The 22,626-nt window shown below is 41.6% G+C and overlaps 1 protein-coding gene across 2 annotated transcripts in view; it reads right to left on the bottom strand.

Moving 5' to 3' along the window:
* The window catches only part of fras1 (Fraser extracellular matrix complex subunit 1), a 439,192-nt gene that overhangs the window by 79,007 nt on the left and 337,559 nt on the right, over positions 1-22,626 (bottom strand). Inside the window, exons 44-52 of one of the 2 annotated variants that reach the window (XM_060826334.1) lie at positions 18,374-18,637; positions 16,974-17,162; positions 16,429-16,548; positions 15,556-15,735; positions 14,082-14,206; positions 11,351-11,491; positions 4,139-4,366; positions 3,291-3,404; positions 1,081-1,231 (exon numbers count right to left, since the gene is read on the bottom strand). In XM_060826334.1, the coding sequence (XP_060682317.1) occupies positions 1,081-1,231; positions 3,291-3,404; positions 4,139-4,366; positions 11,351-11,491; positions 14,082-14,206; positions 15,556-15,735; positions 16,429-16,548; positions 16,974-17,162; positions 18,374-18,637 (1,512 nt within the window). The remainder of the gene's footprint in view (positions 1-1,080; positions 1,232-3,290; positions 3,405-4,138; positions 4,367-11,350; positions 11,492-14,081; positions 14,207-15,555; positions 15,736-16,428; positions 16,549-16,973; positions 17,163-18,373; positions 18,638-22,626) is intronic. The other variant, XM_060826343.1, reaches the window with a different exon arrangement.

The following is a 22,626-nucleotide window of genomic DNA, read 5'->3' on the forward strand; positions in this document are numbered from 1 at the left end:
CACATCTGGAAAGTCTGGATGTACAGTCAGTATGGACTTCAAAAGGCACAATTTCAAAAGAACTTCAATACATATCTCCATATTCTTTGATTCACATAGTATTCAAAACCTATTGATCCCTACTGAGGTTTCGCAGCTCTGTGGATTGGAGAATTCCAAAGATTCATATCTCCTTAAATAAAAAAAATCTTTGTCACAGTCCTAAACAATTCCTTGTTTTGACAGATTGATCCCATGTTCAGGATTTCTCAGCCAGGCAATTATTTTTTCCCAAAGTTTACTCTGTCATATCCCTTCAGAATTTTATATGTTTCAATTGGGTTTCCTCTCAGTTTTGCAAAACCCCCATGAATGTAGGCCGAGCCTAATCAATCCTTCCCTGTAGGACATCCACTCATTGTTGGAATCAGTCTAGTCCATTTTCACGATTCTCTCTTCTTGACTAAAACCTGATACAGCCTCTAATCTGTTTGTGCTGCCACAGTATTTAAATGGCTGCTCCTGTTGAGCGTCTTGTCAATGGTGAACCTCAGGAACAGGATACAAGCTTAAGAATGTGACAAAAGGAAACTGAGTGAGTGAAGGGCAGTGATTTTTGTTTTCCCCGATGTGACAATGAACATGCGCCTTGAGGAATTAGGTCCTAGAATTAAGCTTATTTTTATTTTGGGGCTGACAAGATTGTGGGATTGATACAGACCATCCTGGGCCATGAAAGGGAACAGGTGAACAAGACTAAAGTTGTTGTCACTAACACCTGGAGTAGCAGAACACTGCAAGAGGAAGTACATTGACAAAGATACACAAAGTGATAGATGCTTTATTCTCTACCCTCTTTTAAATTAAAGAATTTCTGGTGACACCCAGTTTCCTCTTAATGTGACTTATCACCAACATCAAACAGGAAGCAGTCTCCAAATTCTTACTCCCAAACAATGTGAAGGATGACTTTAATATGAACGTGACATGTCACTGGCTAATATAACAAGCCATTTTTATAGGTTACAGCATTCCATGCTGATCTTAAATAGCCAATTCCAGATGCATGAGGATTAGTGTGAACACTGCACAAGAACTCACCTTGTGTGAAAGATTTTAGTTGTATTCCAGGCCTTAATTTGTTTTCCAGGTGTCCATGCTTTGGTTCTGTGGTGATCTCATAAATCAGCTGCTTGTCTTCAGTGTCAGGATCTATGGTCAATAACTCCCTCTTAGTAATGAGGTTGATGGCCTGAATTGGAAGGGTTGTTATTTCACAGCATTAATAGATAAGAAAGAATAGGATAGTGCATACAAATGATATAAATCTTGGTATGAAAACATGTTTTAAGTATTTTGGTATAAATAAATCAATGTACAATTATTTCTTTGATTTATTCTCCAGTAATCGTAAGAATTTTATTCAGTGCTTCTCTCTGCTGCCTTGAACTTCAGCAAAGGATAGAGAGTTTGTTTACTTGCTTAACTGTGTTTTTTCTAATTGCAGTTCTGCCAAAGTTAAGGGGACAGAACATGAAGAACTCCAAGAAAATTTCAGTAATATTCCAGAAACTGTCTGAAGCAGAAAGCATAGCAAAATTTAAATATTTAGGACAAAATCTTTTTTCGAGGAAGTGTATGAATCAAAGTTATCAGGAGAAGCAATCTAAATGAGAAATATTTTTGTTGTGGATATTATTTAAATTATTGTCTTCTGAGAAGCCATGACAGTGAATCAGCTGAGCTGGAATTTTCATTGTCCTGTTAGCTGTGGCAGTATTGCCAGACATTTACTGCATGGGACTCGAGCAACTGTACAGGTAGGGCCCAGGACTACATTAAATACTATTTTAAATATTATTTTCTGATTTACTATGGAGTACTTTTTTTGCACCAGTCTAGAAAGAAGATTGAATTTTTCCTTATTCATTCTTCCTATCTTAAAGCCACAATGCACACTTTGGCCACTGGATGGCTCTGTAAGGCAAATCTTATAGCTGCATGTTTCTTTTATTTTCCTGTCAACCTGTTCAGGGAGATTATGACACGCTTCTGTAGCAGGTGGGACTTAAACTCAGGTCTCCTGATTCAGAGGCAGGGACTGTCTGCACGTTCCTATTTCATCCTTTTCAGTGTTCTTACCACTGTCAAAGATTATACCTCAGTTTTCACTGTAAAGCATTAATTTTTATTCAGATGCACCACTCACCAAGGAAAACTTTTTGAGAAAAAGTATACCTTTCTTTGAATTTAACAAGACAAACTCTGTTCAATCATTCTTTTACGGCACTAAAAATTAATCACCTGATTAATTTAAAATTTAAGCATTGCATCAAATTAACATAAACTGCATAATTTTTAATGTTCATTATTTGATTTTTATTTTTCTAATTTCTGGTTCGAAACTGTGAGCTGAAGTTGAGAATTTTGAGCAGCAGCTTGCAGTGCAAAGGAGGACAGAATGAACAAATTAATGTCTGTTTATGGGAACACGCCTGGAAAGATCATTGCGGGTTAATTATTATTCTAAAAAATTAAGGGCTCTGAGATGTTTTAGGCTCAGGACTAGCAATTGGTTGAATGGTAAATTGGTTAGTCAAGGGCGGGCGGGCGGGCGGGGGGGGGGCGGAGGAGGAGAATCAGCGCCAATCACAGACAATGTTGATAAAAGAGATCAAAGAGAAAGAGAACCAGTTATGACTGGGGTTTGAATATATGAGTGTTTTGTGAAAAAGCTTCTGGATGGTGCTGCTGTATTTTGCTTGCTCTCTCTCCTTGTTTTTCACTGCAGTTTTCAAACTGTTGGCTGTACTAATAAGAAAATACCCCACTGTAAGAAGTTGGTAAATAATCCTGGAAGGCCACTGGATCTGTTTGCATGAATTCAGGCAACCCTAACAGTTTACTTGCTTGTGAACAACTCCTTTAACCAAAGATTTCTGAAGGCTTGGTGCCCATTGTGAAACTGCTGAATTGACAAGTTACAATTTTTTAAAAAATTCTCTCTTAACTGTGTCTGTCAGTGAGAGAGTGGGGTCTGGCTAATGATGATTTTGGCTTAGATCATAGACGTTAAGTAGATTGCATTGTTGTTTACTTAAGTTTTGTTAAAGTTACATTATGAATAATAAATTGTTAATTTCTGTTTAAGTTATTATGAATGTTTTAATTTTACTGTGTTGTGAATCCAGGGTTAGGGAAGTTGATTTGGTTTGGCTTGCTGTAACAGTAAGGCGATGCACATATACATTCAGTTATCAATGTTTAATGTTTTTAACCCTCCTGGTTATGAATGCTGGACATTTAATTACTTTGTTATCCATGTATTCCAGCCACTGCAATCCCAGGTTGGTAACAATTCTTGGTGTGCCATCATCCACGGGCAGAATATCAATCTTAAACTTCTGGGGAGCCGCTGTCACAATCTGGTTTCAAACAATCAGAACAAAATTAAGTATTTAGTTAGCAACAGCTCCAAATCATAAGTGATAGTGCAGGTCTGTTACACAGGTTTACAGTTCAATATCCCCACTACCTCACACAACCTTTCCATTGCCTATACATCATCAGACTATTTGTCTGATTACTAACCCAAAGCGCATTCAAAATGAGCACTGCTGGGATTAATGGGGACATTCCACACAGAAGTTGGTTAGTATATTGGATGAACTCTGATACAGGAAAGTGACAACAAGTTTTGGAGGGCTCTGCGACTTGCCAACTGCCATCACACCACATATTCATATTTTATTTCATTGAGTGTCAGGCTCCATCCAGGGTACATGCGTGGAAAGTTCACCTGTGGACAAGGGCAGAGAAAGCAATATTCTGGGGGTGAAATTAAACTGCAGCGGGAGTAGAAATTGCATGGGAGAAAAGTTATGGTCGGCTTGTCAGCCTGTTGAATTTCTGTTTTTTAAAAATTGAACTCAATAGAACAGAACGTTAGCTGGAGTGGAGAAGCACTTCCAATTTGCTAAGGGCCATATTCTGCTTGTGTTGAAACTTATTTCCTCAGTAAGCAGACATACACATTAAGGAAATTAGAAAGTGAAGCTCAAAGTATCAGAAGGACAAACTGGCAATGTTAAAACGAAGCTTTCTGAAAACTTCCTTTCAAATAATAAATACCAGTCACATTTCCAAACAATACACTCACCTCCTTCCCTGCCTCTTCAACAATGAAGAAAGGATTTGTCCCATCAGATACAGAAAAAGAGAAGCGATCTTTGAGAGAATTACTACCATCATGATTGTAGCTGATGTGATTCTGATAAATATCATCCATTGTAAAGGTATTGGTCTGACGATAGTGGTGACCGTTATTAGTACGTTCAATTGTTCCATGGCGTGGTTGTTGTACAATGATAAAAGTTAAAGATTCTGCCTGTAGTGTTAGAGTTGATAGTATTAACCAAGGTATTCAGGTTATAATTCATATTGTCAAATTCAATGTATCAAAATTACCTTAAAATAACAGAAGTTTACAACTTTACTGCCTGAGTGATAAGCTAATGAAATAGGTGCCTCCAGTCCTTTTATATCAACTGAAGGGGTAGCTTGAGGTCACAAAAAGTGTCCCACAAAAGCAAGGTTGCCTTTCTATATATTTTTCCTGTAGTGCCTGCTCTTTTCTCTGATCTATTTAAATCAACAGAATGGAAGTCGAGTGTGTTCTATTAAGGGCTGACTAATCAATCTGCCAGGTTAATGTCTAATTGGACATGTAAATTAATGTCAAAAACAAAAACAGAAATTGCTGGAAAAGCTCAGCAGGTCCGACAGCATCTGAGGAGAGAAATCTGAGTTAACGTTTCGGGTCAAGTGGTCTTTCCTCAGATTAATATGATGCCCGGAATACAGCAGTAAGAATCAGTCTTAAAATGTGAGATTAAAGATGGAGGAAAAGTAAGTTGTACAATGAAAAGAAAATAAACATTTTTAGTTTGAATCTAATAAAGTACTATCAACTTCTCAATAAAACAGAAACAACATTCAAAGTGAGATTAGCCCTCGCCATGAATGACTGAAATTTCAATTTTAAATATTAATGGAAACACGCTGCAGTGTCAAAAAATAAAACAACAAGTGGAAATAGAATTCTCTCCCATTCACCCCATACTATCAGTGACTGTCATGCTAGTTGTTGCCCAGTTGGGTCAGACTGAACTTACAGGTTGCATTCTTTATGGCAGCACGGTGGCTCAGTGGTTAGCACTGCTGCCTCAGTGCCAGAGATCTGAGTTCGATTCCCACCTCGGATGACTGTCTGCACATTCTCCCTGTGTCTGTGGAGGTTTCATCTGGGTGCTCCGGTTTTCTCCCACAGTCCAAAGATGCGCAGGCCAGGTGAATTGGCCATGCTAAATTACCCACGGTGTTAGGTGCATTAGTCAAGGGCAAATATAGGGTAGGGGAATGGGTCTGGGTTGGTTACTCTTCGGAGGGTCGGTGTGGACTTGTTGGGCAGAAGGGCCTGTTTCCATGCTGTAGGGAATCTAATCTCATCTATCCAGTCATAGCCAGAGAATCACCTACAGTATTTTCTCTTTCCACTGTGCTCTAACATTGGAAGAGCAAAACTTTTCTGCAAATACAGAAAGTGAAACCATTGTCTTCATTTCTTGCCACAAACTTCATTTACTACTCATTCAGCCCATCTTGCCAACAACTGTTTAGAACATAGAACATAGAACATAGAAGGATACAGCGCAGTACAGGCCCTTCGGCCCTCGATGTTGCGCCGACCGAGTCCTACCTAACCTATACTAGCCCAATAACTTCCAAATGCCTATCCAATGCCCGCTTAAATGAACATAAAGAAGGAGAGTTCACCACTGATACGGGCAGGGCATTCCATGAACTCACAACCCGCTGTGTGAAGAATCTACCCCTAACATCTGTCCTGTACCTACCACCCCTTAATTTAAAGCTATGTCCCCTAGTAACACCTGACTCCATCATCGGTAAAAGGTTCTTAGTATCTACCCTATCTAAACCCCTAATCATCTTATACACTTCTATCAGATCTCCCCTAAACCTTCTCTTCTCCAATGAGAACAGCCCCAAGTGCCTCAGCCTTTCCTCATAAGATTTTCCTACCATGCCAGGCAACATCCTGGTAAACCTCCTCTGCACTCGTTCTAAAGCTTCCACATCCTTCCTATAGTATGGCGACCAAAACTGCACACAATACTCCAGATGAGGCCTCACCAGAGTCTTATACAACTGCAACATGACCTCAGGACTCCGGAACTCAATTCCTCTGCCAATAAAGCCCAGTACACCATATGCCTTCCTCACAGCACTATTTACCTGGGTGGCAACTTTCAGAGATCTGTGTACATAGACACCAAGATCCCTCTGCTCATCCACACTACCAAGTAGCCTACCATTAGCCCAGTAATCCATCATCTTGTTATTCCTACCAAAGTGAACGACTTCGCACTTAGCTACATTGAATTCCATTTGCCACATTTCCGCCCAGCTCTGCAACTTATCTATATCCCGCTGTAACCTACCACTTCCTTCCTCACTATCCACAACTCCACCGACTTTCGTGTCATCCGCAAACTTGCTTACCCAGCTTTCAAGTCCTTCCTCTAGATCATTTATAAAGATAACAAAAAGCAATGGTCCCAAAACAGATCCTTGTGGTACACCGCTAGTAACTGCGCTCCAAGATGAACATAATCCATCAACTACTACCCTCTGTCTCCTTCCAGCCAGCCAATTCCTAATCCAAACCTCTAATGTATCCTCAATGCCATACCTCCGAAGTTTTAGCATTAGCCTACCATGGGGAACCTTATCGAACGCCTTACTAAAATCCATATACACAACATCTACTGCTTTACCCTCATCCACTTCCTTAGTCACCTTCTCAAAGAACTCAACAAGGTTTGTGAGGCACGACCTGCCCTTCACAAAACCATGTTGGCTATCCCTGATCACGTTATTCCTACCCAGATGTTCATAAATCTTATCCCTTACCATTCTCTCTAAGACTTTGCCCACCACTGAAGTCAGACTCACTGGCCTATAGTTACTAGGGCTATCCCTACTCCCTTTCTTGAACAATGGGACCACATTCGCTATCCTCCAGTCCTCTGGTACTATTCCCGTTGACAATGACGACATAAAAATCCAGGCCAATGGCTCTGCTATCTCCTCCCTAGCTTCCCATAGGATCCTGGGGTAAATGCCATCAGGCCCAGGAGACTTATCTATATTCATCCTTTCCAATATTCCCAAAACCTCTTCCCTGCATATTTCCAGGGCATCCATTCTAATTATTTGTGATTCCATATTCACATCAGCAACAGTGTCCTGTTCCTGAGTGAATACTGATGAAAAGTACTGATTTAATGTCTCTCCAATCTCCTCCGCCTCCACACACAACTTCCCACTACTATCCTTGACTGGACCGATACCTACCCTAGTCATCCTTTTATTCTTGACATACCTATAGAAAGCCTTTGGGTTTTCCCTAATCCTACCAGCTAAAGACTTTTCATGTCCCCTTCTCGCTTCTCTTAGCTCCCTCTTTAGCTCCTTCCTGGCTACCTTATAACTCTCAATCGCCCCTACTGAACCTTCACACCTCATCTTTACATATGCCGCCTTCTTCCCTTTCACAAGGGACTCCAATTCCTTACTAAACCACGGCTGCCTCACAAGGCCCTTTACACCATGCCTGACTGGTACATACCTATCGAGGACACGCAGTAGCTGCTCCTTGAACAATCCCCACATCTCATTAGTGTTCTTCTCTTGAAGCCTGTTTTTCCAATCCACACAACCTAAGTCATGCCTCACTGCATCATAATTTCCCTGCCCCCAGCTATAGCTCTTGCCCTGCGGCGCACGATTATCCTTCTCCATCACTAAAATAAAAGTCACCGAGTTGTGGTCACTGTCCCCGAAGTGCTCACCTACCTCCAAGTCTAACACCTGGCCTGGTTCATTACCTAGAACCAAATCCAATATAGCCTCCCCTCTTGTTGGCCTGTCGACATATTGTGTCAGGAAACCCTCCTGCACACATTGTACAAACACCGACCCATCTAATGAACTCGAGCTATAGCTCTCCCAGTCAATATCTGGGAAGTTAAAGTCCCCCATAACAACCACCCTGCTACCTTCACTCTTTTCCTGAATCATCCTTGCAATATTATCCTCTACTTCTCTAGGACTATTAGGAGGCCTGTAGAAAACGCCTAACAGGGTGACCTCACCTTTCCTATTTCTAACCTCAGCCCAAACTACCTCAGATGGCAAGTCCTCTTCCATCGTCCATTCCACTGCTGTGATACTGTCTTTGACAAGTAATGCCACGCCTCCCCCTTTTTTACCCCCATGTCTGATCCTACTAAAACATTTGAACCCTGGAACGTGCAACAGCCATTCTTGTCCCTGTTCTACCCACGTCTCTGTAATGGCCACAACATCGAAGTCCCAGGTACCAACCCACGCTGCAAGTTCACCTACCTTATTCCTTATACTTCTGGCATTGAAGTATACACACTTCAATCCACCTTTCTGGTTACAGGCACCCTCCTTAGAGATCGCTGCATTATTCCTAACCTCCCTACACTCAAGGTCCTGTACCCTAAAGCTACAGTCCTGGTTCCCATGCCCCCGCGGAGTTAGTTTAAACCCTCCCAAAGAGCACTAGCAAACCTCCCCCCAAGGACACTGGTGCCCCTCAGGTTCAGGTGTAGCCCATCCTTTTTATAGAGGTCCCACCTTCCCCAGAAAGGACCCCAGTTGTCCAAAAACCGGAATCCCTCCCTCCTGCACCATCCCTGTAGCCACGCATTTAACTGCTCTCTCTCCCTATTCCTCGACTCTCTATCACGTGGCACGGGTAACAAACCAGAGACTACAACTCTGTTAGTTCTAACTCTGAGCTTCCAACCTAGCTCCCTGAAAGCCTGTCTGACATCCTCACCCTTCTTCCTACCTATATCATTGGTGCCAATGTGGACCACGATCTGGGGCTGCTCCCCCTCCCCCTTAAGGACCCGGAAAACACGATCAGCGACATCACGTACCCTTGCACCTGAGAGGCAACATACCAAACGTGAGTCCCTGTCGCCCCCACAAAACCGTCTGTCTGTCCCCCTCACTATCGAGTCCCCAAGAACTATTGCTCTACCTTTCTCCACCCTACCCTTCTGAGCAACGGGGCCAGGCTCCGTGCCAGAGGCCTGAACCTCGTTGCTTGCCCCTGGTAAGTCATCCCCCCCACAAGTATCCAAAACGGTATACTTGTTCTTGAGGGGAATGACCGCAGGGGGTCCCTGCACTGGCTTCCTCCTCCCACTCCCCCTCACTGTCACCCATCTATCTTGAACTTTCGGAGTAACTACTTGCCTAAAGCTCCGATCTATGACCTCCTCTGCCTCCCGAATGATCCGCAGTTCATCCAACTCCAGCTCCAGTTCCCTAACACGGGTTTGGAGGAGCTGGAGATGGGTGCACTTCTTGCAAGTGTACTCAGCAGGGACGCTAATGGCTTCCCTCACCTCATACATGTTGCAAGAGGAACATTGCCCTCTCTGCACTGCCATCCCTCTAAAAGTAAGCTTTCCTTAAAAAAAAAACAAAAACCAACTAAATCTAAAGAAACAAACAAGGAAAATGCAGCACTTACCCGCTAGTCACAATTGGTCTTATTATTAGGTTAGAGGAGGTGGAAGGGTGGGAGGCACTACTCGTGTAGTGCCTCGGGTGACTCGCCTGCGCGTTTAAATAAGGGGAGAGAAAAAAAACCTTACCCAGGTAACCTAGCGCGCCTTCCGGGTCTGCTACCGCTTTTTTAAAGGAAAACTTTAAATTTACAACTATTAAATAAACGACCAAACTTACCCACCAGCCGTCGCGAAGTCTTCCGAGAGACTGAGGCCTAAAACTCGGAGCCCGCGTTTAAATAAGGGGAGAGAAAAAAAAAACCTTACCCAGGTAACCTAGCGCGCCTTCCGGGTCTGCTACCGCTTTTTTAAAGGAAAACTTTAAATTTACAACTATTAAATAAACGACCAAACTTACCCACCAGCCGTCGCGAAGTCTTCCGAGAGACTGAGGCCTAAAACTCGGAGCCCGCGTTTAAATAAGGGGAGAGAAAAAAAAACCTTACCCAGGTAACCTAGCGCGCCTTCCGGGTCTGCTACCGCTTTTTTAAAGGAAAACTTTAAATTTACAACTATTAAATAAACGACCAAACTTACCCACCAGCCGTCGCGAAGTCTTCCGAGAGACTGAGGCCTAAAACTCGGAGCCCGCGTTTAGTGTTGAACCAGATTGGTTTGGGCTCCCAAGATAATCTCTAAACACCTATCATCATCAGTAAGATTGTTTATTTCCATCTCCATAATATCACCTGATTCTTCCCTTGTCTCATCTAATGATTATTCCCCTCTCCATCTCCAATGCTTTTGTTACCTCTCCTTGCTAGCCTCCATCTTCTAACTTCTTTAAAATTAAAAGTCATTCAAAACTCTGTTGTCTGTGTCTTAACTTGCGACAGGTCCCTTTCACCACTTGCCCTTATGTTCACTGACTTATATTGGTTCCTACTAAATAATGTGTCAATGTTCAAATTATTATCTTCATTTTCAATGAAATCTTGGCTCAATTCTCTCTATTCTGCACTCAGTGGGGCGGCACAGTGGTTAGCACTGCTGCCTTGCAGTGCCAGTGACCAGTGTTCGATTCCAGCCTCGAGTGACTGCGTGGAGTTTGCACATTCTCTCCCCAAGTCTGCACGGGTTTCCTCCACAGTCCAAAGATGTGTGGGTCAGGTGAATTGACCATGCTAAATTGCCCATAATGATAGGTGCATTAGTAGGAAGTAAGTAGGTGGTTTACTCTTCGGAGGGTCGGTGTGGACTTGTTGGGCCAAAGAGCCTGTTTCCGCACTGGAGGTAATGTAATCTCACCTCTAGTCCCACATAGCAAGGTATCAGCACTCTTCCAATTCTAGTCTTTCAAGTATCCCCAATTTTAAATACTCCACTACAGACAAACAATCTTCAATTACCAAAATTCTAAATTCAGAAAATCCCCGCTTAAACCAATCCCCCTATCTTTCTTTTCTCTTTTGAGATACTTATTAAAATCGACCTATCTGAAGTCTGACTTAATTGGTCCTTTTGTGGCTCATGATGTTTGATAACATAACTGGGAATTGCTCGAGTCATTTTGATATGTAAAGGCTTTTCCTGTAGTTGTGATAGCAACAAAAATATCCTGCACTGAGCAAAAATAATGTGAGCAAAGGTAGACTGGAAGCAGGACAAGTATAGATCAAGTCGGAAGCACATAGAGGTAAAGTCCTTGTTAGAGTAAGGCTGTACTGAAAACTCACTTCAGTGTCTGCATCAGTGGCTTTCAATTCAAATTCAGTGATAGTTTTTCTCACTCCTTCTTGTACTCGCATTCCAGGAATCTGTACTACAGGTAGCGCATCATCCACAGGACGAATAGTAATGTAAAATGCTTGAGACACCTGGTTTAACAAAGAAAACAAGGAAATGTTCTTTTCAGTCAAGTATGACAGTGATCCTTAGGCAGCATAAAACTGTATTCATTAGAATGTTACATAGTTCACAATTTTTACGGAATAAAGTAATAAATAGTGGGCAGGAAGATAAAAGATGAAAAAAAAACTTAAATTACATTTACTAGCTGTTTTTAGAAAATTATTGTTTGTAAATATGTGCATTTGTATCCTTGTGACTTCAAAAATACACTGATGTAACTCAATTTAGTCTTAAAAACATCGGACTTTTCTCAAGGCTTGGAGAATATATATAATTTGATCACATCGGAAACATAATACCTAAAATAATGGCCATTCTTAACTCAAGTATGTCTTTACTGGTGTTACAACTGAACAGGTTTACACCAAAGTTCAGCCGTTATCAAGGTGAGAAACATTGAGGGCTGAATTTTCAATTTCCTGTAGGAGTGGGCAAGGAAATGTATGTACTCAAAAAGTCACTGATTTCCACAACCTCTGTGACACAATGAGATTTTCAAACTAATTGCAGTTTTTGAATAGCAAGTGTGTCAAGCACAGATTCTGGGACATGCTTGAGCACATCTTTCTGGAACACAGCAAGGAGTTACCTCAGTGGTCGTGAAATTGTATAGAGAGGTATTTCAATATCGATTTCTCATACAGTTGGCACAGAGTTGTCATCACTGGAACAGACAGGCATGATGTTATGTGAGAGATGAATGTGAGGGTATGTGTCCCCATGGCCATTTCCAACTCTGCTGTTATTTGGCTGTCTCTGACTCTACTTCCAGATGGAGGGGAGAGTGTAGCTCCCCTGTCCACTGCAGTTTCAATCAGTAAGGCTTCATAAATAAATGGAGCCACCCAGAGCGAGATACCCAAACCACTGGTTGTCTGCACCTCCATCTCATTCACTTGGGAAGACAGTATTAAGCCCAGTCTGGCTGCTGTTCGCTTTTTAAGTGATGTTTGTTTGCTATGCCTGCCCATACATTCAGCTGGGTACCAAATTCGGTCCATAGCAAATCACTAATTTTTGGCTTTGAAGATAGTGTTGTGTCACTGCTCCTGAAATAGTGTGGGGTTGGACACAAATATTCTTTTGGTAATTCATCCTTTTATTTTTCTCTCTCACATTTTGTGATACCAATGCACATAAGTGGAGTGTCTTGGCTGTCTAGACTACTAAGCAAAATAACAACCAACGGAGACTGGATGTCATGGGAGGGAAAGGAAGGCTGATGCTGAAGCCCACAGAGAGGTGTTGGAACGTACAACAGACAGCACAGATAAATAACTCGTGAGTGGGGTGTACTTTAGATGAGGAACAAAGATGGGATTTGAAACCAAAGAGAAAATTAAGACGACCTGGAGAAAGAGTGAGCTCAATGCGCTCTACGATGTTGTCTATAAAGCCTTCAGGAAGATGAGGTTTAAAAAAACACAGGGTTGCTAGAAAAGAAGATTAGGTTCTGGAGCTGGCTGCTGATTTGGGGTAGGAAAGGGCAAAAACAAGGACACCAAGAAAGAACTTCCTGTAAAAGTAGTAATAGAACTGAATTCAATCATTTGGTTTAGATTTGCTTTAAGACAGTGATCAGTCAAATAGCGGGAGACTAAAGTTGACATCTCGCTTCCACAACAAGACTTCACTTCAGAACTGTGCTGCCACCTCTTGCAACATTTCATACTCCCATCTGGCTTCACTACAAACAGGTAGACTTTAACGGTCAACATTATTGTGATCAGTTTTAATCTTTCCTCATTCTCATTCAGATCTATGTTGCCTTAAACACAGTGGTCATTCCATCTGTTGTTATCATCTCGAGTCTGCACTTCAGCTCTTGCTGTTTTCTGAATCTGAAGCAAGTTTCTCCACCTCTGTCTGCATTGATATTTCCAAGGTATTTCTGAGGTCCACCCTTTGTCACCTCATCATTTATATACTATCATCTGCCAGTGCCACCAAATGATGTTAACAATATTCAACTCTGTCTTCATTTACTGAAAGGTTGTTGCTATATTTTGCAACTGCCTTCTTCCTGTCACCAGGCTCAGGAAGGGTGTCCAGCTTTATTTTGTTAAAATCAAAGCTGTTCTCATTAACTTCTGCCACCATGTTGATTTTCTTGATACCATCAAGTGATCAGCTTTCAAATAAGGATTAGGCAGGAAGTACAGACCATCACATCAACAACAATTCAGGTAAAGATTAAGTTTCCCATAACTGTCTGCATTCTCAAATCCCTTTATGATTTCAGTTAACTTAACAAACGCGATGACTTCAATGTTCCAATGTTTGTAAGAAACCTTTGCTCCCCTCACATCAGTCCATTCATATTTACCTCCAATGGAACCAAAGAGATAATCTCTTTTCCTGCTTTCAACAAACATATGAAACATCCAGAGACTCCCGTACCCTAAGCCTTGCTGTTACGCTGTTTTCTGCTTGCCACCCGACTGCAACTATGTTGTTTTATAACATCATGGTACACAGAAGTGTTTTAGAATACAGGTCATCAGTATTAATATGATACCTGCTGTTTAACTGCTCCCATAATAATTTATACTTTACCTCGTTGACACCATCGGACACAGAAAAGGTGAAATCATCGGAATGCTTTTCCTCATCACTAGTGTGAACATACTGAATGCTGCGGGCTGCGAGGTCAGCCTGTGTAAAATAGCTAACCTTTGTTCCTGTTGAAGAGGATAAAATGAAAATATAATGCAACGAAGATTGACTGGTTCAAGCAACATGAAAGATTTGGAATATTTCAGCAGCATTGTTGATTTAACTGTTACCATTAAATACAAAGATGCCCCAAATAACCACAAGAACAGTTTAGAGGTTTCAGTTGATTCAAACGGGACTGCTTAAACAATTTCCAGCTGAAATTCTTATTTCTATGTCCAGTCTGGAAAAGAACGTTTCAAGCTGGATCTATTAGTGCCACTTGTTGTTCTAGCTTCATCAGCAAGGTTAGTAATTTACTCAGACTCAGCTTTCCAGGAGGGTGATGATGAGCCATACACAACCTTTTCTTACCACTGATGGCCATAAATAAATGGTTTTTATACCTAATAATGATTTCCTGTACCATCTGTCTTCCAAAAACAACAGAACTTGATGTAACTTTAACATCAAAAAATTGCAGTGAGCAATCCTACAACCTAATCACAATTTGGGAGAGGAAGACAAACCATGAATTAATTATTTCCAAGTTTCCATTTCAGAATTGCAGAACAAAATAAAAATTATGCATCTGAAAGGGCAAATTTGAGCTGATAACAGTTAAGATCAGAGTTCCAGACGTGTAGAGGGGGCACAAAAAAAACACAAATTAATTTCTCATTTAACTCTCAAGAAGAAATAAAAGCCATCCTTAAAAGATTTCACGTGTCCATTATTTTAAATTTCCCAGATTACATGAGTCTACTGATCCAAATTGTTGCCAATTGTCAATTACTCTCTCACCTCCAAAAGAACATTGGGAGCCATGGAAGGAAGAAAACATGCAAGTTAAAGGCTTTCAACATGGAGATTCCACCTTGTGAATAGTCTTAGTTGAAACCAGCACTTTGTTTGGGCTCCAGCCTAGGAAACTGGATCCTCAAAAAGCACCTAATTCAAAGACTGCAGATGGAATTTGAAACTAGCACAAAATTAAAGCTCAGAACAAATTACTGTGGATACTGGAATCTGTACTGAAAACAACAAATGCTGGATTTCACAGCAGGTTGGACAGCATGCATGGAGAGACAACAAGTGAGTATTTCAAGTCCAGATGACTCTTCATCACAGCAGATCTGAAGAGTCATCCAAACTCAACATTAGCTTGGTCTCTCTACATGGATGCTGTCTGACCCACTGTGATCTCAGACACTATGATCTCCAGCATTTGTTGTTTGCCATACAAAATTAAAACTAACAGTTGTCCTGTCATTTGAGCCATTTATTCCATAGCTACACATTTCTAGATAATAATTTTTGAACTATCACTCCTCTAACCTAGAAGAAACCAAAATGTTATCTTCATTTATTTTACCTGGAGAAGCAACATGCTCAATATGACCCAACTGGGGTTGTTTGGTTAACCTGTACATTAGTTCACCAGGCTCACTATCCTGGTCAGTAGCCGACAGCTGTAGGGTTGTTATCTTTTTCACTGTGTTTTCTTCCAGCACCAAGCCTTTATTAACTACAATGGATGGTGGAAGCTTATCTTCTGCAAAATCAAAAATCAAGTTAATGATAATCATGAGAAAACCGACAAAACGCGATTGTATTGCTTAGCAATTAGGAAACATTTCAAATGTCAAGTTTATTATTACTAAATAATAAAATGTGGGGTTACACACTCAGAAATGACATATCTTCCACTACCCTTCAGTACCGGCTGCACCTGCATCTACTGAAACTTTGCTGCAGGCTCCCTCAAGTTTCCACTTTCTTAGTCTAAAAAAGATCAAGTATAAAGTCACCGAGCGTATGCATGTAGCCAGGATCATGAGTTGTCAAGAAGCCTGTATGATTTCTTGAATATTTATCAGTGATCCTGTATACAGTTATGGAGAGCTCAAAAGCACATCAGCTTGTTAGCCTTGCTGACATTTTCAGCATTTTGTCAGTGCCAGGTCAATCACATGCCATCCCTTTGTCTTTGGTCCTTTCCATTGGCAAATTTTCAAACAAACTTTCACAAATCCCAGAAAGTCTGCTGGAATCAGAGGCTGACTTTATTCAAGGGTAAATCCTGGCAATGATGCTGACTTGTGCAACAATGTCAATTTTAGAGTATTAAGGTTTGTGAATATACAAAATAGCAGAAATGATAAACAAAGTGGACAGTTTACAGCAGCAGTGGTTTGCAACGAAGAACACCATGAAACAGTTATTAGAAGCACAAGGGCACTCTTACCTAGCACACTAATGAAGAAGGACTGATCAATTAATTTATTTCCATCTGTATCAACGACATCAAATTTGAAAGCAAAACTTCCACCAGGCTCTCCTTTTTCATGTCTATATTCTACATATCCTATAAAAGATTGATGGAAAAATAATTGCCATTTAGTTGTTCAATTTGGCTTTGACAATGTTATTATTTCAATTTTAAAATCATTAATACAGGTGAAAAGTTACAACACTAAAGAGTCTAGCTTCCCTTTCAGAGTCTGAGGAAAAGATCACTCTCATCAACACCAAAGCAATTTTCTCCAGAACAGATGGTCGACAAATATTTTGGGTGGTAATCAGTCACAAAGTTGTGGACAGTGTGTCTGAATTCCTACGTCATCTTTGCTGCAGGAAAGTTTCTTGTGAGTACCAAGAATCCAAACATTAATCTCGATGTGATTTATTTTAGTTATTATTACCAGATAAAGATCAAAAGAACTGAAAGCCATCATTTCTTGATCCGAGATTCTGCTAAACAACCATGTCAGTATTTGAAGTCTCACCTACCTTTGTTAATGTCAGCTTGGGTAAATCTTTTAATGGGTCCTCTGATTGAGATTTGAACCAAATTGTCATTTTTAGACATCTGCAAACGTCCAACTGTAGGATCTTTGGTTATGACAAATGTAAGCTTCTCATCATTAGAATCAATATCTGTAGCTTTCAGGTGCTGCTGTGTGATTACCGATACAGAGCCTAAATGCAAAAGATGACTTAATTAAATCCAAGGTTGTCTAATTGACGGTTCATTTATTGGCTTGTATTGCAAACTAAGCCATTCATTATTTGCAATGATAGCTAGTCTATTGCCAAGTTATAATGATTGTAACTTCACCTCTTATTTCTTTCATGCACTGTCCCTCAAAAGCATGCATGTGGCTCTGACATTTCTTATTAGTGAAAAAAAAATGTTGTGGACTCCAAGGCAATAATTCACTTCAAAGGTCAATTTACTTTGCTTGAGATGTAATTGTTTGATTTTCAGTTACACTTTAATATGCTTTCTCCTCGAGTGAAGACCCCCTTTCTGCAGAAGGTTTGAAGTGTTCAGGATTCTCAACAGTATCATATAAGCAAGATATTCAAAGTCAGAGCATCATAGTAGAACCCTATCCTTGGCTCATCTCATGTCATACATCCAACTTCTGGCAGAGCATCTGGTTCTGTGCTTAACCACTGTCCAATGTTTCCCCACCTTCCAACTCCACCAATCCAACTGATGGATGCTCGGTGTTTCCATGGCGATACCTGCACACTTGAATTTGTAGATACAAGTGAAAGCATAATATTATAGAAAGTGACTGAGAGAATCCTTGTGGCAAAATTTAAATACATATTTCTCTGTCTCAAATTTAATGAGATAAATTTGCTGGGGGCTCCTCTGCTCATCCATCATAACTTAAGCACAAGTTGTGAACACTTCAGAAGGACGATGATGGAAGTGCTGTGCCAGGATCCTCCAGGTGCCCACACAGTTAAGAAGAGGGAGAACTTGGATAGAAATGAGCTCCTTAAAGATTTCAGTGATTCACTGGAAGGGCTTAGTGGTTAGCACAGCTGCCTCACAGTGCCAAGGACCTGGATTCGATTCCACCCTTGGGTGAAGTGTGAAGTTTGCACATCCTCAAACTCAATTGCTTGGGTTTCTTCTGGGTGCTCCAGTTTCCTCCCACAGTCCGAAGATGTGCAGGCAGGTGATCATGTCAAATTGCTCATAATTTTCAGGAATGTACAGGCTCACTGGAGTTGCTATGAGAAATGCAGGGATACAGAAATAAGGTGGGGGTGGGAGTGGGGGTGGGGGGGGGGGGCGTCTGGGTGGGATGCTCTTTGGAGAGTTGGTGTGGAATTGATGGTTTGAATGGCCTGCTTCTGCACTGTAAGGATTCTGTGATTCTAATTCTTACCTGCTGAGAACTGTAAACCACGGTTGATTGCTAATCTCGGCGCCTCATTCTTTTGCTTTTCCACAAAGAATTCCATTTTTCCATTTTCTGTGTACAGACCATCTGTAAATGCAAAGCGGAACTCATCGGACTGTACGCTGGTCCCATCGTGGGTGTACACAATGAGCGCATCCAGCACATCCTGATACGTGAAAGAGGAGCCTTGCGTCAATACTCGGCCATTTTCCAGAGGCTCAGAATAAAATTGCCTTTTCCGCAGCTTCCCTATTGTAATCAAGTAAAACAAATAAATATTTAATCAACAGTACTTGCCTCATTTCTAAAAAAAAATTTTCAGAACATTACAGAAGCGCAACGCTTTGAGGTAACCCATGAAATTGCTGCTATGCCAATGATCCTTCATGTAGCACATCCCCGGTATTAATCATGGTTATGATGGCAAAAATCAGCGAGGGGGTGAAAACACTAATTACTCCAGGCAGATACATACAACTCAGAGCAAAAATACCAAGTTGAGTTTATATTAGCACATTTCAAGGTGTTTCACAGATCGGTATGTAGTGAATGACAAAGACAGGAAGAGAGTTATTAAAATCAATGACTAACTGCTTGGAAGAAGGTTTTTGAAGAGGTGATGGGGTTGAGTATCACAATTCCACAGATGATATCCAGGCAGCAGAGACCTCATCATATAGATGGGGAGGGCAATTATAAATGTGAATGGGAGGAAAGGGAGCCAATGAACACAGAAGTGTAGAAGGGAATTAGGAAGGACAGCAATCACAGATATTGGAAGATGAGGTGAATGCGGAGCTGACAAGAAGGACAAGTGATCAAGTGACTGAATTTGGAGATGGTGACTATGCAAATTAGGGTGGATGAGCAATAATGCAGGGATGGCTCAGCTCAGGGTTGAAGGGTTCACAAAGCCATATGTGCAGACTGCTTCAGAATCAGTGAAGGCTGTAAGTGAAAGTTACAACACAGTTAAGAACCTTCCAAGGTTGGTTCTTTTCAGGTGAGGAGACCATTTCTGGGTTCCAACCCTCACTCGTGTGCAGTGTCTGTTCTGAAATGACGTTCAGGAATGTGGCCTCCTCATGGGCAACCTATGCTGTCTAATTATGGACAGCAGCGAGATTCCGGAGGCTGCCATCGCAGTCAGAGGGCCAACATGGGGACAGCTCGCAGCTCCACTGAAGAGGCAAAAACTGCTCAGGCCTGAAAAGGAGCCCCTTAAAATCCAAGTGACCTCAAAAGCATGAATCCAAGTTCAAAACGATAATGAATGAACCCTGGTGGCCCATCAGGACAAAGGGGCAATCCCACTATGGGAATTATTTGGGCTGTAACTACCCTAATTACCATTGGTACATAAACATCTGACTGATGACCATCTATCCTACTATGGGAGCATCCGGGTGCTCCTGGACATAAGTGAACCTGCTCCATCACTGAGAAGATCCTGAAAGAGACCACCCCACCCTCCCCATTTGTCTGCAGATTAATCATTGTTGACCACCTGTCACTGCTGTGAGTAGCTGCTGTACCACAGACAAGATACACTTCAGCAATTCACCACAGCTTTATCAAAGCACCTTCCAAATGGGTGACCTCTGCCACCTCAAAGAGCAAGGGCAGATGGTGGTAAAGACCACATCCTCAACTTGGAACAATACGGCCATTCATTCATGATTATTGGGTCAAAATCCACGCCCCTCCTCAGCTCCAGTGTGGGTTTACCTGCACCACATGGGGTGTAGCAGTTCAAAAAAATCAGCTACCTTAAGAGACATTAGGTTAAGCAACAACTGTTGGCTGAGCAAGTAGCACCCACATCCTGAAAATAATATAAACAACAGGTCACCCAGAGGTCAGAGTGTATTGGTCTGTTGACACAAAATCTCCATATGATATTTGCAGCCAGGCCCATCTTCAAGCAAGCTTCCATCCAATGGGCGAAGTCTTCTGAAGTTTGAAATATTCCTGGCACAAAGACTGATTACATTTCCTCAAACTTGCAGGAGGTCAGAGTTGTGCAGATAGGGAAAGACCTCCACGAGATGGCAAATTCAGCTGCTATTTTTCTGCTTGTCGCCCAAGGAAGGTCAGGAGGGGCTTTCCTGAGTCAGACGGCCCACAGAACTGAACTGATGCAGCCCCCAAGGAGAAGCTTACCATCATGTTCTCAAGAGCAGTCAGGGATGGGGCAATAAATGCTGGCCGAGCATCCTTTGAGTAAATATTTAAATAATTTTTGCTCAGGCTTTCTCACAGGCCAGCCTAAAATCTGACAACATTGAAGGCCCACAGCTCTTAGGGCCATCAGTGTGTTGGGGAAACCCATCTGCAGGAATGGTCATAGCTCAGAATGTGAGTCCCTACCCATTGCTGGGAGACCATCTCCCTATTGTGCAGACATTTATTCAGATGTTGGGGGAATCCAGCCTTGACCTGAAGTTAGTTCTTAAGTTCACCCTAATTGGTTCCTGCAGCTAACAGCCCGTCTTCAACATGATCTCTTGGAGATGGGACTGTATCAAGTCATAGTCATAGAGGCATAGAGATGTACAGCACAGAAACAGACCCTTCGGTCCAACTCGTCCACGCCGACCAGATATCTCAACTCAATCTAGTCCCAACTGCCAGCATCTAGCCCATATCCCTCCAAACCCTTCCTATTCATATACCCATCCATATGCCTCTTAAATGTTGCAATTGTACCAGCCTCCACCACCTCCTCTGGCAGCTCATTCCATACACTTACCATCCTCTGCGTGAAAAACATTGCCCCCGAGATCTCTTTTATATCTTTTGCCTCTCACCCTAAACCTATGCCCTCTAATTCTGAACTCTCCCACCCCAGGGAAAAGACTTTGTCTATTTATCCTACACATGCCCCTCATGATTTTATAAATCTCTATACAGTCACCCCTCAGCCCCCAATCTAAACAACCTCTCCCTATAGCTCAAATCCTCCAGCCCTGGCAACATCCTTGTAAATCTTTTCTGAACCCTTTTAAGTTTCACAACATCCATCCGATGGAAATAGAACTGCACGCACACAAGACCTTGCTGATCTTTGAGGGGCCCTATTCTCTCCTTAGTTACCCTTTTGTCCTTAATGTATTTGTAAAATCCCTTTGGATTCTGCTTAACTCTACTTGCCAAAGCTGTCTCATGTCCCCCTTTTTGCCCTCTTGATTTCCCTCTTACTTATACTGCTACTGCCTTTCTACTCTAAGGATTCTGAGCCAATGGGAAATGTTCATAATTTGCTACCAGTGCCACTCCTAAACCTACTGTAAAGTCATTGAAAAGGCCATTCGGCCCATTCAACTGTTTTAAACCTATCTGCCAACATTTAGCCTATAGCCTTGTATGCCTTGGCATTTCAAGCATACTTTTAAATACTACTTAAATGTTATGAGGGTTTCTGCCTTTACTACCCCTACAGGGAGTGAGTTCCAGATTTCAATCTCCCTCAGACTGAAAAAATATTTCCTGACATCCCCCCAAATCTCCTGATCCTTATCTTAAACCTATGCCCCTGATCACTGATCTCTCCAAAGTCAGAAGTCACACGACAACAGGTTATAGTTCAAAAGGTTTATTTGAAATCACAAGTTTTCGGAGCGCTGCTCCTTCATCAGGTGAAGTGGTATGAAGCACACAGGCACAGAATTTATCATTTGGAGATGCTGGTGTTGGACTGGGGTGTACAAAGTTAAAGATCACACAACACCAGGTTATAGTCCAATAGGTTTAATTGGAAGCACTAGCTTTCGGAGCGACGCTCCTTCACCTGATGAAGGAGCGTCGCTCCGAAAGCTAGTGTGCTTCCAATTAAACCTGTTGGACTATAACCTGATGTTGTGTGATTTTTATCAGAATTTATAGGCAGACAGATCACTGCAAGATAATTCTAGGTAGTGAAGAGTGTCAAAAATTGGTGCAAATGTATAAGTATTTAGTACCATCTTGTTTCTCATGATTTATTTTTTGTAATTATTTCTTTGCCTTAACTAATTAGATCATAGGTCATCCCTTCACTTGCTAGTCAGCTATTGATACTTTACTCACACTGTTTGACATGGTTTGGTCACCCGCAAAGATCTGTTTTAGCCTGTCAACACTCAATTCACACTACCAGTACTATCTTTTGACACCTTTAATCACATAGAATTGTCTTGCCATGTTCTCGCCATGTATAAATTTTGTGCCTGTGAGCTTCCCACCACTTCACCTGTTAA

Source organism: Hemiscyllium ocellatum, chromosome 1, assembly GCF_020745735.1.
Source record: "Hemiscyllium ocellatum isolate sHemOce1 chromosome 1, sHemOce1.pat.X.cur, whole genome shotgun sequence".
Classification (NCBI taxonomy): domain Eukaryota; kingdom Metazoa; phylum Chordata; class Chondrichthyes; order Orectolobiformes; family Hemiscylliidae; genus Hemiscyllium; species Hemiscyllium ocellatum.